Consider the following 16,605-nt stretch of genomic DNA (forward strand, 5'->3'; position numbering starts at 1 on the left):
GACCCAGAATGATGGAAACATTACCATCTTAACACAAGACTTCCAGTTAATGGGGTGGTAGGGGATGAGAGAGTGAGATGGTTAGGTACCAGCCTTAGACAGCTGTAGGCTGGAAGTGATGCATGCAGCTTCCACTCACAGCACATTGGCTGTAATTACAAAGGGGCTGGGATATGAGGGGGAGAACGTGGATATCCCATGAGCAGTAAACATTCCTACCAATGTACAATATCTCATCAAAGTCTTACAACCTTAGAAAATATATCATTATTCCTTTTTACAGAAGAGAAAACAGAGACATAGAGAGGTTAAGGGACTTGCGCCAAGGTGTCATAGATAGTAAGTGGCAGAGTCAAGATGTGAATCCAAGCTTCAAAAGATGCTCAACCTGGAAAGCTTTAAAACACACTCAACCACAATGCTGCACACTCATCACAAAATTCTATGAAAATACCTCAAATAGCAAAACACATGCTAATTAATAGGAGAAGCCAAGTTATACAAATACAAAATAGAGCTCCCCTGACACACCACTTCTTCACCCCAAAGATTCAACCTAAGCAAAAACCTGAAACAGATTTCCAGGCAATCCCAGCAAGAGGGAAAGAGGTTATCCATCTGGGTCGGATACCCAGCCTTCAGCCCACCCATGTCAAGACAAAAGTCTTCCAAAACTTCCTCTGAATACCTGAGCAGACCTTCAACTCCTGTCCATTGAAGACATCTTTATACAAGGCATCTTTCTAAAAGTGCAAAGGTAAATGTCATCCATGTGCCTGCAGGAAGGGGCCAGAGGCAGACGTTGTCATATCCAGACAAGTGGCTGAGTGACAGTGCTTCCAAGAGCTTAACTCCTCCCAGCCTACAAAACTCAAGTCTAGTACCACCTCCTCCAAAGAATCCTCCCCTACCCAGCTTCTCCAGGTTGGGACCCTCTACTTCTGCTCCCACATCACTTCTCATGCACACCTCCAGAGGGGCCTTTCCATTGCATGTAACACTTTACTTGTCTGCCTGTCCCCTAGACTCTGAGCCACCCACAGACAACCTCTGCATTTATATTTCTGTATGTCTTACACCTAGGACATAGTATGTGCTCAAAAAATGTGGGGTGGATGGGCAGATGCTTAAGAGTATTCGAAGCAATTTGTGCCCTTGGGGAATTTAACACACCCCTCCCATGCCAGCAAACATGTGGCCAAGAATGAAAACTACAGTCCCAGCCTCACACCTGCAATTTACCTTGAAGTGGTTCCATAGCCTCTGAGCTGTTTACTTAGCTACTAAGTAAAAACCACCTCATAGATATGTTGCAAAAATTAAGTGGAGGGGCGCCTGGGTGGCACAGCGGTTAAGCGTCTGCCTTCGGCTCAGGGCGTGATCCCAGCGTTACGGGATCGAGCCCCACATCAGGCTCCTCCGCTACGAGCCTGCTTCTTCCTCTCCCACTCCCCCTGCTTGTGTTCCCTCTCTCGCTGACTGTCTCTATCTCTGTCGAATAAATAAATAAAATATTTTTTTAAAAATTAAGTGGAAAGCAGAAGGTATTCAAACAAATATTCATAGCAGCACGATTCACAAGAGCCAAAAGATGGGAAAAAACAAATGTTGAGCAGCTGGTCAATGGATATATAAAATGTGGCATATCCACACAGTAGAATATTAATAAGCCATGAAAAGGATAAAATGTTGATGCATACTACAACATGGATGAACCTTGAAAACATTATGCTCAGTGAAAGAAGCCAAACACAAAAGGCCACACACTTTATGATTCCATGTATATGAAATGTCCAGAGGAGGTAAATCTAAGCAGACGAAAAGCAGATTAGTGGTTGCCAGGGACTGGGTGAGGGAAGGATGAGGAGTGACTGTTAATGGGTATAGGGCTTCCTTTTGATGGAATGAAAAAGTTCTGGAACTAGATAGAGGTAATAGTTGCGTAACACTGTGACTGCACTAAATGTCCCTGAACCTGTACACTTCTGAATGTTTAAAATGGTAAATCTTATCTTATGTATATCTAACCACAGTAACTTTTTAAAATTCTTATGGGAAATTTCCAACCAATAACCTACCTAGGATTTTTTAAAAAATTAAATGTAATAGATAATGAATATATAGTTCCTGACCCTCTAAGACCCTCAATCCATGGTGCCTGCTTTCAGGGTCATAATGAACAATAATTTGTTCTTGCTATAAAAACAGAATATACTGAGCAAAGGAAAGCACCAGTCTAATTTGTTCCTCAAATCTTCACAAGAGTGGAACTGATATTATAAAATTCCAAAATATTTCACATGGTTTGACTTTTTTTATCATGGTAAAGTATGCATAACATAAAATTTACCATTTTTGCCATTTTATAGTGTACAGTTCAGTAGCAATAAATGCATTCACAATGTTGTGCAACCATCACCACCATCCACTCCCAGAACTTTTCATCATGTGAAACATGACATCTTGTTACACTCCAGGTGTTTCAATCCACAACAGAGCTCAGGCACAATTATCAATTTGGACTTTGTTCAACCACAGATAAAAACAGGAGAAAACGGGAGCAGGCCCATGAACTCTGTGATGTGTGGTGCTCACGGCATGACGGGGCTCGGGGTCCTCACACTGCTGCTGCCCGTCCTGCTGGGCTGGGCCAGCTGCCATCCTGTCCCAGGGAGGAAGAACTTCAACAAGCTGTTGCTGATCTCCTTCGATGGCTTCCGCTGGAACTACGACCAGGATGTGGACACCCCCAACATGGACCGCCTGGCCCGGGAGGGCGTGAAGGCCAAGTACCTCACACCACCCTTCGTGACAATGACCTCCCCATCCCACTTCACCACCATCTCTGGTAAGTTCTGCCCTGCAGCCAGTCCACCAATACTAATGGAAGCCCCAGTGTCTGCCATTCCCTGAAATAGAGACCAATCTCAGTCACCTCTGCAGAGACTGAGGCAGTTCATGCAACGGGGAGAAGCACTAGCTTAAAATATTCTGGTTTTTAAAACCCCACTAGCTACAGGGCACCAGCCTGCAGACAGAATCAGGACCACAGCTGCAGCCTCTCCAGCCCCTGTTCCCTGCTCCCCAGGCCCACCCACCTTCCACCCTGCCTTACACACAGTGGCTGGTGATCTTTTCCAAAACTAAATCATTAAAAGAACTTTATAAAAATAATAAAACATTAAACTTTAAAGAACTATATTAGATTAGATGACTCCCTGTCTTATCACTGAAGAATTGGAGGGACACCAATGCTCTTTGGGTCTTTTTTGGGGATTTTTGGTTTTTAAAGATTTTTTTTAAAGATTTTATTTATTTGACAGAGAAAGACAGCCAGTGAGAGAGGGAACACAAGCAGGGGGAGTGGGAGAGGAAGAAGCAGGCTCATAGCGGAGGAGCCTGATGTGGGGCTCGATCCCATAACGCCGGGATCACGCCCTGAGCCGAAGGCAGACGCTTAACAACTGAGCCACGCAGGCGCCCTTGGTTTTTAAAGATTATATTTATTTATTTGAAGGGGAGAAGCATGAGCAGGGTAGAGGGGCAGAGGGAGAGGGAGAAGCAGACTCCCTGCTGAGCAGGGAGCCCAGCATGGGGCTTGATCCCAGGACCCCGGGATCATGACCTGAGCTGAAGGTAGACAATTAACCAACTGAGCCACCCAGGTGCCCCATCAATGTGTTCTTTGAAAAGAATTAAAATCTTATCTTTCTGTGGCCCAGAAAGTCCCATGACCTGGCCCCTGACCCGCGCTCTCCTGGCCTCACTCATCTCTCTTCCCCTCACACGGTTCTTTCCAGATCATAAAGGCCACCTGCCGGTGTCTCCACCCAGCCCCCACCTGCCTCAGGGCCTTGCCCCTGCCAGTCTCCCCAGATCACCTGGAGCATGTAGTCCAAATGGGGAAGACACACATTAGACAAGTAAATACACTAACAGATCTCATTACAACTTGGAGAGGCACCGAGAAGGAAGAGGAGAGTTTCTCCAGGAGAAGACAGCTAGGGCAAATTGACTTGAAATTGGAGGCAGGGAAAGGCTGCAATGGGACAGTTGAACTGAGAACTGAAAGAGACCTCAGGAGACAAAGAGGAAGGAAAAGTATTCCAGGCAGACAGAAGGGCATGTTCGAGGTCTCTGTGAGAGGAAGGAACATGGTCGTTCCAGAATCCCAGTTGCCAAAATGCAAAGGATTTCACTATAGTAAGAATAAGAATAGTTTCCATTCCTCCAACATAGGCCTGAAGCCGGGCAGCATGTGCTAGGTGCTTTGGCTTCGATGTCTCCAGTACAACAAGACTGCAAAGCAAGTGTTGACCGCATTTCACAGATGAGAAAACTAAAGCTCAGAAAAGCTGAATAACTCATCAGTCACTTGGCCAAGAAGTGGGCATTGGGAAAGCCAGGTTTGGAATCAAGTGTGTTCCTGACCACACAGAACTTGTTCCGCCCAGCTATAGACCTGGAATCCACAGACCCTTCTCATGGGGTAGGGCGTGGTGCCTGACAGCATGAGCCTCGCCCCTACCCAGAGAAACACTCCCTTGGGGTCCAAGGCAGCTCCAGAAGCCTCTGAAATGATACACAAACTGCTGGTACCTTTCTCGGGGAAAGGGTTTTATCACTTCCATCAGACTCTCAAAGGGGCCCTTGAATCAGAAACTTAAAAAATAAAGCTGAACAACCACTCAGAGGGAGATTTGCTGAGAGAGATTTTCCTGCATGTAAACTCTTTGAGACACAAGTCATTTGGGAACTATTAGTGCTGGAAAACAGGAACTAAACAGCCCTTTTCTGGAGAAAGTGAATGCTACTTCCCAGTGGCATTAACTTCATAACACTTAAAAGATCTCCCATGGGCAGATTCTGGGTCCCTGAACACTGAGAATACGATGGGCACAAAATATTATAAGGCGTGCCCACCTTTTATTTATTCCCAGAAGGTTTTCAATGAGAAGACATAACCAGTAAGAGCAAATTTTAAAAATTATAAAATCACTGCAACTCCTCTCCTACATTCATTGCCAGTGGGGAATGGAAATGGGTACAGTTTCAATGCAGGGTAACTTGGCAACAACCAATACAATCAGGACCATACAAATTTTCTTATTTGGCAATTCCACTTGTAGGATTTAATCCTACAGATACATATCTGCTGGGTGGAAAACGATGTACAGTTTACATACGAAGTTATTCATTGTGTGGGCATTTGTAACCACAGGAAAAATAGAAACAACCTAATTATCCACCCAGAGGGGAATGGCTAAATAAAATACCAGACAGCCATAGAATGGCATAATCTGTTACTTTTTTTTTTTTTTAAAGATTTTATTTATTTATTCGACAGAGATAGAGACAGCCAGCGAGAGAGGGAACACAAGCAGGGGGAGCGGGAGAGGAAGAAGCAGGCTCATAGCTGAAGAGCCTGATGTGGGGCTCGATCCCGTAACGCCGGGATCACGCCCTGAGCCGAAGGCAGGCGCTTAACCGCTGTGCCACCCAGGCGCCCCCATAATCTGTTACTTTTAAAAGGAAAAATGAGGTAGTTCTTTGTGCCCTGATAGGAAGCTATCTCCAAAATAGATTAAGTGACAAAAGCAAGATACAAAGAATGTGTGTATGTATGTGTTCATATAATATAAATGTATATATATGTGCATACAATTACTTACAGATGTATAGAGGACCTCTGGATAAATAAACAAGAAATTGGTGATACTGGTTCCTCCAGGGAGGACAGGGGGTGGGAGACTTTGAACTGTACCCTCTGTGTACTTTTTAGATCTTAGACCATGTGAAATGTATTGCCTATAAATAACAAAATGCTATATACCAAATAATCTTTTTAATTCACCCACTGTGGAAAAAACATGTTCCTTTGAACCCTCTATTTATAAACAGACCTGCCATTTATTGAGCAGGTGAATATTCACTCTGCTTCAACTTTAAAAAAATGTTTTTCAACCCCAGCACTACTGACATTTGGGACCAGACTTTTCTCTCATGGGGTAGGGGGGACATCATGTGCACTGTGGAATGCTGAGCAGCATCCCTTGCCTGTATACCCACTAGATGCCAGGTGCTCCCCCCTCCATGTGACAATCAAAAATGTCTCCAGGGGGCGCCTGAGTGGCACAGCGGTTAAGCGTCTGCCTTCGGCTCAGGGCGTGATCCCGGCGTTATGGGAGCGAGCCCCACATCAGGCTCCTCCACTATGAGCCTGCTTCTTCCTCTCCCACTCCCCCTACTTGTGTTCCCTCTCTCGCTGGCTGTCTCTATCTCTGTTGAATAAATAAATTAAATCTTTAAAAAAAAATTATTAAAAAAAAAATGTCTCCAGACATTGCCCAAAGTCTGCTGGGGGAGCAAACTGGCCCCCAGCTGAAAACCCCTGCCTTGAATTGTAGAACCTAATACCTGGCTTATGAAAATGCTAAGCAGGTATCATCATCATCAGATCCTTCAAATCTTGTAATGGTGGTATGAAGTCAGGACAGTTACCCTCTTTAGGTGGGTAACTGGTGAGATATCTGAGGTTCAAAGATGTACAAATCTTTTCTGGGACAGAGGTGGGATTCATATATATTTTTTTTTAAAAGATTTTATTTATTTATTTATTTATTTGACACAGAGAGAGACAGCCAGCGAGAGAGGGAACACAAGCAGGGGGAGTGGGAGAGGAAGAAGCAGGCTCCCAGCAGAGGAGCCTGATGTGGGGCTCGATCCCAGAACGCTGGGATCATGCTCTGAGCCAAAGGCAGACGCTTAACGACTGCGCCACCCAGGCGCCCCCAGAGGTGGGATTCAAATTCAGCCCTGGATGGTTACAGACACTGACTCCTCAATCCCTGCCCTCCAGCATGACTACGACCCACCAGTGTCTTTGATTCTAATTAAGCAATCATTCCAAACCCCTCTGAATGCTGTCCATCCTCAGAGCTTCTAGGAAACAAAATATATCCTGAATATGTTGTATTAATGAAACAGAGGCCACCCCAGGCCCAATAAAACCCCCAGCATTTGTCTTCATGAGCTGGGTTCAAGCAGACCTCTGTCCAACTCCAATGTAGGAAAGAATCATCCATAATAGAAAAAATAATGGATAAAATTCGTGCTGCCAGCACCCAAAGACCTCATCAGATTCCAAGGTGTAGGCCCAACACAAAATATGATAAAGGGGGCTCTCTTAGCTCAACAACTAATTAATTGGTGTTCTTATGAACGCCTCTGGGCAATTTAACGGGGAAGAGAGGTGATGAGGAGGAATCTGCTGCACTGCTTCACATCTCAGCTGCAATATGACACACAGCTCCAACACAGGCTCCAAGAAACCATGTGGCCACTCCCCTGAGCTTTCTAGACAGAGTTCAAGGGGCAAGGGCCAAGTGGTTTCAGGCAAGGATCAAGGCCAGGAGAAGCCATGTCCCAGACACAAGGACCCACGAGCAAGCCTCCCTAAGACAGCTGACTTAGCCACCCAGGGTCAGGACTCTGGGCCTCCAAGAGCATCTGCTGCCCTCATCTGGGCAGCGGAGCCTCCTCATGGCTGTGTGCTGTTAGGTGTGTGGATATCTCAGCCCTCACCCCACAGCCAAGGTCACATGACCTTCATCAGCTTTCCCTGCTGCTGGTAAAGAAAGTGTTCCCGGAGAAGTTTTTTTGGACGGTTTCCAATGTATTCATTCCTTCATTCAACAATTATTGTTTTAGCGTCTCCGTTGGGCCTGGCAGTGGGAACAGTGGCCAACTACACTTCAGTGTCTCCAAAGTCTTGCCACTTCCCAGGGATTGCCCCAAACACAGGCCCATGTCTCCTCTGTTCCCAGATCCCACAGATCTTTTGGGGGCGTTGTTTCCCTTTCTCTGTAGCTCTGCCAGGGAGAAAGATGAAGAGCCCTTTCCTGTAGATCCTTCTGCCTTTTTGTTTCCTTTCTCTGACAGCTCAGGGAATCAGACAGGGGAATGTGTTCTCACTCGGCTATGTCCCCCCCCAAACCTTCTTCTGTACCCCAGCTCCTCTATGGCTCCCATAATGGGCAGAGCTTAGGAAAAATACCCGCTTTCCATGCTTTCTCCCATGGCACTCTTTCCTTGAAGCAGGGAGGACAGAAGTCTTGAGCAAAAGACTCAGGAAGGGAGGATTTCTTAAAAACTGGCTATTTATTCAAAATATCCTATCTTATCACCTCTCTATGTGAGACAATCTTCGAATCCTTACAAAGAATGTGTATTTTTCCTCCAAGTATAGGCCCTCCCCACACCACCTGCAAGAGGTGGAAGTGGGGCCCCTATCTAGGATCAAAGCTCCCAAGTGCAAAGCAAGCACTGGCTCTGGGGAAACATTTTCCCTCCAGCTCCCCAAAACTGGGCACTGGGCAGGCCTGCATATTAATCAGATTCATCCCCTCCCCCATCAAATGAGCCATTACTTCCTCTAAGATAGTTTTCTTCTTCCCACCTGGCTTCATCACCCCCACGCCCAACATCCATCACACTCACACACACACACACACACACACACACACACACACAACACTCACACACACACACACACACACACACACACACACAGGGGCTTGGACACAGCACCTGGAAGCTTCTTAAAATAGAATGATGTATTAGTTCTCTATGGCTGCAGAACAAATTACCACAAACTTAACAACTTAGAACAACACCCATGTATTATTTCTCAGTTTCCATGGGACAGGAGTCAGCACCACTGAGCTGGGGCCTCTGCTCAGTGTGTCACAAAGCTGCAGTCAAAATGTCAGCTGGGATGGGGTTCTCTCCCAAGCTCATGCGGTTGTTGGAAGAATCCATTTCCCTGCAGCTGTAGAACTCAGGGAAGCTTGCTCCTTTGAGGCTGCAAGAGGGGGTCTTTCTGCTCTAGATCCTCTTTTTTTTTTTTAATGATTTTTTATTATATTATGTTAGTCACCATACAGTACTAGATCCTCTTTTAAGAGCTCACCTGATTGGGGCGCCTGGGTGGCACAGCAGTTAAGCATCTGCCTTGGGCTCAGGGCGTGGTCCCAGTGTTGTGGGATCGAGCCCCACATCAGGCTCCTCCACTGTGAGCCTGCTTCTTCCTTTCCCATTCCCCCTGCTTGTGTTCCCTCTCTCACTGGCTATCTCTATCTCTGTCGAGTAAATAAATAAAAAATCTTAAAAAAAAAAAAAAAGCTCACCTGATTAAGTCAGGCCCACCCTGGGAAATATACCTTTTGATTAACTCAGAATGAACTGATTAGGGTTCAAGAGATCTGCAAAATCTCTTCAACCTTTCTACTTTCTGTTGGTTAGAAGCAAGCCACAGGTTCCACCCATGCTCAAGGGAAAAGAATTATAGCAGGCATATATATCAGGGACAAGAACCCTGGGGGCCATTTTGGAATTCTGCCTAGCACAAACAGATCCTTGATGGGGCTCATATAAACAGGGAGTGAGCATCAGTCTTTGTATAAAGGCAAAAGGTAACAGGGGACATGCCCCAGAGTGAAGCTCCAGAAAGCCTGCAGAATTATGACTAACCCCTGAACCCTAGGGGGCAATGAATGTCCATGGAGGCTGGGCTCTCCAGTCACAGTGTGTCACCACATCAGTATTAGGCCCTTTCTGTTACTTAGGCAAAAATGAGGAGGAAGGGAAAAAATGAGCAGGAGGAGGACACAGAGAAGGAGGTGAAGAAGAGGGAGGGGGAGGAAGATCATTAATTTGAAAGTATTTATAGTATTTCCTAGGGCTGCCATAACAAAATACCACAAACTGGGCAGCTTAAAACAACAGAAATTTATGGAGTTCTGGCCTGGCTCAGTCAGTGGAACTTGAGTCTTGAGCTCAGGATTGTGAGTCCAAGCCTTACATGGGGTGTAGAGATTACTTAAAAATAAAAAATTTTTTTAAATCTTTTTAAAAAAACAGAAATACGTTGTTTCACAGTTCTGGAGTCCAGAAGTCTAAAATCAAGGTGTTAATAGAGCTGCACTCCCTCTCAAATCTGCAGGGAATCCTTCCTTCTGTCTTCCTCGCTTCTTGTAGTTTGTTGGCAATCTCCGGCATTCCATGGCTTGTAGAGGTCACACTCCCATCCTCCATCCAATTCCACAGAATTCTCCCTGTGTCTCTGTTTTACAAGACCATCTTCTTATAAGGGCACAGTCATTTGGATTAGGGGCCCACCCTGCTGCAGCATGACTTCATCTCTATAGTGGCCCTATTTCCAAATAAGATCCCATTCTGAGGTCCTGGGGCTTAGGACTTCAAGTATCTTTTTTGAGGAACACAATTCAGCCCACAACAGTACTATAAGACATAATTAATTGATAACTATAGGTATTAATAATCCAGGTCCTCAAATTACATCATCAGAATAATCAATCTCTCTCCTTTCCCTCTCCCTCTCCTTCTCTATTTCTAAGAGTAACCACAAAATTCCCAATATTGGCTCTCATTGGACCAATTTACTTCTCAAAACCAATCACTGTGGCCTGGGATGGGGGGTGGAACAATGCTGAACACCCAAGCTAAAACTACAGGTCCACCACCAGGGCAGGGTTAAGGGGGGTGGCAAGCACCACACAAACCAAGTAGACTACAAGTCAGAGACTGGTGGGTTCTCAGTGGAAAATCAAGGTCTGTTATCAGAGAAAAGAACAATGGAGGAAGGTCTGGCAGGGAGGGCTGAGGTCTACCTCACTAGCCTGATGGGGCTTCTGATGTGGGGATGGGGGTGTGCAGTCCAATGGCCCAGTACTCAGTCCCAAGAAATCACACCTTCATCTGTGGTGCTGCTCACAAGGCCTGCGCTCCCTGTGGATTCAGTAACCACACATGCAAACAGCCACCTTCCAGCATGGTCCCCCAATCTCCCTGAACTGTCCCAATTCCCCTCAGATCTCACCAAAATGAAAAGCCATTCTCTGAGGGTTAGCAGCTCATTCTGCTACTTTAAATCACTCGATTCCTTCTCCCTCTCCAGAAGTCTGTACTTATTGCTCCATCACTGGTAATGACAGTGAACATTTTTGCAATCTCAGTTTTTACTGCAAAGTGATTGAGGACCAGGGAGAATAACTTATGCTGCTGAAACTAAGGAAATCCCGCCAAGCAAGTGGTGGGTGGATAGGAAGTCTTATGGCAGCAGCATATATTTTTCTCCCCCAAAGGAACCTACTGAAAATAAGAAGCTATCACCACCATGTTTCAGACAAAGGCTATGGAAAATGTAAGCTGTGATATTATAATTTGACAATGTTAAATCTAGTAAAATAGATATAGATCAGAGGTGAAAAGGGGACTCTGGTAACTAGAGGATGGTCAAGAATAATAAAAGTGAGATCATCTCTGCTCAACATTTTCTCCTTTCTTGAAAGGGTACTCAATGATAGGCTCAAGCTCCCTACCAGCCAGAAATTAAGTCTCTCCCAATTCCAGAATCCCACCAGGGCAACCCCAAAACCAAAGCCATCACTTGTAACTGTATAGATTGTGTACAGCACAATTCTAGGGAGGTTATTTTCATGAATTCTATGTGCGTGGTATCCCCTAGAGGTGCAAAGGCACAATTTGCACAAATGATCAGTTGCTTACATTCTATCCTAAAATCAATCTATAAGACGTAAAAATTCCTCATAGATGTCTTAACTAGTCGTGAATTCACCTCTCCTTTTTTTTTTTTTAAGATTTTATTTATTTATGTGGCAGAGAGACAGTCAGCGAGAGAGGGAACACAGCAGGGGAGTGGGAGAGGAAGAAGCAGGCTCCCAGCGGAGAAGCCGATGTGGGACTCGATCCCGGAACGCCGGGATCACGCCCTAAGCCCAAGGCAGACGCTTAATGACTGCGTGACCCAGGCGCCCCTCACCTCTCCTTCTACCTGAGACAGGAACAAAGGAAGCATGGCCAAATGTACTTGGATAATCTTTAAGACTAGGTCATGTTTCTCAATGTCTCACCACTGACATTTTGGGCCAAATCATTCTTTGTCTTAGGGTGGCTGTCCTGTGTGTTGTAGAGTGTTTAGCAGTATCCCTGGCCTCTACTCACTAGATACCAGCAGCTCCCCTAGTTGTGACAACCAAAAATGTCTCCAGACATGGCCAAATATTCCTTGGAGGGGTAAAATCACCCCCTAGTTGAGAACCTTTGGACTAGATGTATAATACACAAATCACATGTATATCAGAGAGCCAAAGGCTACTCATATGACACTCTAACCAGTGAAAAACACAGACTCTGAAAGAGTGAGGTAGGGAAAGGAAATTAAATCCCTGCTGCTGATAACAATACAAGCCCAGCAGATGTTGCTGGAAACCTAGTTAGAAGATGCTATAAACCTGAATCAGTTCCCATCCTGCTTCCCCAGAAATAACTCTCCACTGAAAAAGTCCTGGAAGTCAACAAAACCCTCAAAACATAGATGAACCAAGCAAAGAAAATCACAGATGGAGACAGAAAAGATGTGCTTCCAATACCAGTCATTTCCACAAGGAGGGAAAAAAGGAAGTCATGAAAACAACTGAAAATAGGGAAGGCTGGAAAACCAAGATTATTTCCTAACTTGTCATTACGCTAATTTCCAACATGTAGAAAAATCAGATGCTGATGTTTCAGGTCTACAGATTACACAGGAGAAAGTGTCAGCCCAAAACACCACAGCAACTGAGCAAAAAAATCATGACTGCTCCAAATCCCAAGGCCTTAAGAGAAGCTGGAACCATTTGAGACTGACAGGATGAGTATATTAGTTTCCCATGGCTGCTGTAACAAAGTACCATAAGCTGGATGGCTTAAAGCAACAGAAAGTCTAGATGCCAGAAGCCCAAAATCAAGGTATCAGTGGGCCATGCTCCCTCTACAGGTTCTAAGGGAGAATCTTTCCTTGCCTCTTTGGCTTCTGGTAGCTGCCAGCATTCCCTGATTTGTGGCCACACCATTTCAATATCTGTCTCCATGGTCATGTTGCCTCCTCCTTTTCTGTGTCCTCTCTTCTTCTGCCTCTTATAAAGACGTTTGCCTTTGGATTTAGTGCCAACATGGATAATCTCTTCATGTGATGATTTTCAGGATGATCTCTTCATGTCAAGATCCTTAACTTAATTACATCTGTGAAGACCTAGTTTCCAAATAAGGCAACATTCACAGGTTCTGGGAATAAGAATATGGACATACAATTTGGTGGGGGGCATCACTCAGCCTACTATATTGGTAAGAGGAGAAAATGAAGTGAGAAAAAAAAAATGCAGGGGACAGATTCCACTTCTGTGACAGTGGTCAGTAAGGCAGGACAATGGTAGAACTCTGTGTTAACAGAGTTCCCAGATGAAACTCAAGTGCAGCCTGCTGCTTCCAGGTACTCAAAGAGAGAAAGTTCCTGTTTTTGACAGCAGATTAAAGGAAGAGGTGGAGAGTGTGAAAACCCATTCTCTGTTGGCCTAGTTCCTAAGGAATCATGCCTCTGCCTGAGGGCCATTCTCAAGTCTTGTTCAAGAATAAAATGATTTATGGATGGCCATAATTAAAAAGCAATGTCAAAAAGAAGCAGCATCAGCATTTTTCATTTGCATTTACACATGAACAAGAGCAGTTTAGTAAAATGGGCATGCTAGGGTTTTTTAATATTCTCTGTCCAAAAAAGGGCTGCCATCATGAGTGCTAGTGTTGGAGACAAGCCTCAATTCTATAGCAGGAGTTGATAAGGTTTTAAATTTTGATTGGTTCACCTGTCCTCATTTCAAGTACTTTTGTTATGGGTCCAGTGGATTATCAATGGGTGGCACCCTGGGTGTGTAAGCTTGGGTAAGTGTGGTTTTGAGCACCAGTGGGGGCTGTTTCCTATCAGTGTCTTGGCTGTGGTTCTCAGTGAGCTTGTCAGCTCAAGAATGGAACACTGGGTTGATTTAAGGTGGTTGGTTGACTTAATTTGGCAACTGTTATTCCTCACTGATTTCATACTAGCTGGTTAACAAGACATTTTCTTCTTTGGCTTTGGGAATATGAACTTAATGAATCACAAATCAGGAGGGAAATGAAGAAACGCTTATAATTTATATGGTAGATTAGTTTAAAGGAATTAGTGACATAGCCGTTCCTCAAATTATTGTTAAATAAATAAATGCATTAAAGTGTGTCTATGCCCAAATGGACTATCTGTAAATATACAGTGTTACACCTGAAAATTAGTAGGTAGGAATAGAGCAAATGTTTGGAGCAGAGGGGAAAGAATGCCCTTATTGAGTTATTAAGGTAAGTCATGGTTTCTCTTAATCCACTAAAATATCATTTTTCCCAAATTGACTTTGGACTAAATCGGGTTCTGTTTCCTACTTGTTCAGATCATATCTGGCCATCTGCAAAGGGGGCAGAGGTAAGACGGAGTTTGTTCAATTAAATTCAACAAACATTTGTTGAATGTCTAATAAGGGTAAAGCCCTATGCTTTGTGCCAGGGAGATACCAGAATAAATGAGGCATAGCCCTACTCTTAGGAAGCTTATAAACTAATGGAAAAAACGTATTTGTAGGCAATCATCTGAAATTCAAGAGGAAATGAAATGGATGCTAAGTGGAAAGTATAAGCAGGATGGAATGGCATGAGCGCCATGTGTGCCCAGTTCCAAAGACACTCCCTGACAGCCCGCAGCAATGCTGCACAGGCACTTCTTGTATGATCTGTAGGCCCATGAAGGTTTGCCTCTAGAGAGGTCTAATCTAGGTCTAGAGTCTAAGTCAGGTCAGTCCTGACCTTAGGATCAGGGAATAAAAGGAATGGTTTTCATCTATTAGAAGCCAAGGAATAGCCCAGAACACTGGCAAAAACTGAAAAATTTGCAAGTTCTAGAGCAGGGTTTCTGGGCCAAGAATCCAGGACTGAGATGAGGAGAAAAAGCAAGTCATGAACCGTCTCAGCCATTTTTTCATCATCATAATCAAAAAAGGAAAGACCTTCAGCAGTCTTACCGGGTAGACGCCAGACCCTATTTTAGTTCAAATTTTTGAACTAGTCTCTCAAGCCATCTAACAATGGGCAAAACAGTGGTTTGTCCACAACAACATAACTGAACAATACCGTTCACTTATTTCCAAGTGCATATCACGTGAGAAGTTTAGGTCATTAACAAAAAAACACTAAGCAAACTCAGGCTACATAATCCTTTCAGCGAGGTAACTGACAATGGATACAACTGGGACAGGACATTATAAAACCACCTCTATCTACTTCTGCCCAGGCAGTGAACTGCTTAGTTTTAATAGTTAAAAATCATGGCAGATACAGTTGACACCTGAACAATATGGGAGTTAATGGTGGTGAAGCCCCACACAGTTGAAAATCCATATATAACTTTTGACTCCCCAGAAATTTAACCACTGATAGCCTATCATTGCCCAGCAGCCTTACTGATAACATGGACAATTTATACATATTTTATGTATTATAGTTTATAATCTTACAATAAAGTAAACCAGACAAAAGAAAATGTTACTAAGAAAATCATAAGGAAGAGAAAATACATTAACAGTACTGTAGTGTATTTATCAAAAACAATCTGTTGTATAAGTGGACCCACACAATTCAAGACCATGTTGTTCAAGGTTGGACTGTATTTGCTCTTGCCTTCTACCAGGCTCCAGTATCACTTCCTCCATGCAGCCTTCCCTGATCTCCTCTTTTCTGTGTTCCCACTTCACTTTGTTGTTGCATATATTGGAGCGTTGATCACCAGCTATGTCAGGGAGCAATAGGTGTAAAACACAGAAATCCTTTCACGCTAGCTCAAGGGAAAGGACTGCCCTGCAAGGCTCTAACAGGCAAAGTCAGCCAAGGGAACCAAATGAGAGACAATCAGAGAAAATGGAAAATGGAATTAGAGAGACCAGACCTTATGTTTCTGGCTCTCAGAAGCCTAGTGTCCTTCTAATCAGCCCCAGGAACTCTCCCGTCTCTGCTTTACTCACTCACAACCAGCTCTCTCTTTTTGCTCATGGCCCATCATGGTAGGCTGCTCAGAGCCCACCACCAGCTGACTAGTTACAGCATCTCCTGGTTTACGTCTTGAGAGAGAGAATTGGGTTTCTCACCAACCAACTAAATGTGGGGAGGAGATGCCACATGGTACAAATATGGTGCCTAGACCTGCCTCTTATCAAGGCCTACAAGTAGGGGAACTCTAAGAGAAGGTGCCTGTGAACATTGCTCTCTCTTTAACTCTCTCTCCCCTGTCCCCTAGACTGTAAATGCCATGGCACAATCAAGGATAATACTCAGCTCAAAATGTTTGAGAAAGAGAGGATTTGGATCAAACACTGGACTTGGTTTCCTCAATTCACCCTGCAAGTATTTGAGAAATAAATAAATGTCAGTCTCTGAGAATCAAGAGAAAGGAGCCGAAGCTAGCTGGGTTGGTTCCCACACCTGAAAGGCTCAGTTGGGTGAATTTACCTGCACCTTGCCATAAGTGGCATGGTGTAGGAGTAGGCATCGTACCCAGATTAAAGCATAATTAGCAAGCAGCACGAATCACGTTCTCTAGGAGACTTCATCCTACTTCCTGTTTAACTTGTATAATTACCCACATCGCAGACATTGAAATGACATGGATGACAGACT

At 44.3% G+C, this 16,605-nt stretch overlaps 1 protein-coding gene across 1 annotated transcript in view; it reads left to right on the forward strand.

The window, feature by feature from the left end:
* Window positions 1-2,598: 2,598 nt before the first annotated feature.
* Window positions 2,599-16,605, forward strand: part of LOC148110543 (ectonucleotide pyrophosphatase/phosphodiesterase family member 7-like) — a 32,111-nt gene continuing 18,104 nt past the window's right edge. Inside the window, exon 1 of the mRNA XM_087865770.1 lies at window positions 2,599-2,848. Coding sequence (XP_087721896.1) covers window positions 2,599-2,848 — 250 coding nt within the window. The remainder of the gene's footprint in view (window positions 2,849-16,605) is intronic.

This window comes from Ursus americanus, chromosome 2 (genome assembly GCF_024610735.1).
Source record: "Ursus americanus isolate L20-20 chromosome 2, mUrsAme1.1.p, whole genome shotgun sequence".
NCBI lineage: Eukaryota > Metazoa > Chordata > Mammalia > Carnivora > Ursidae > Ursus > Ursus americanus.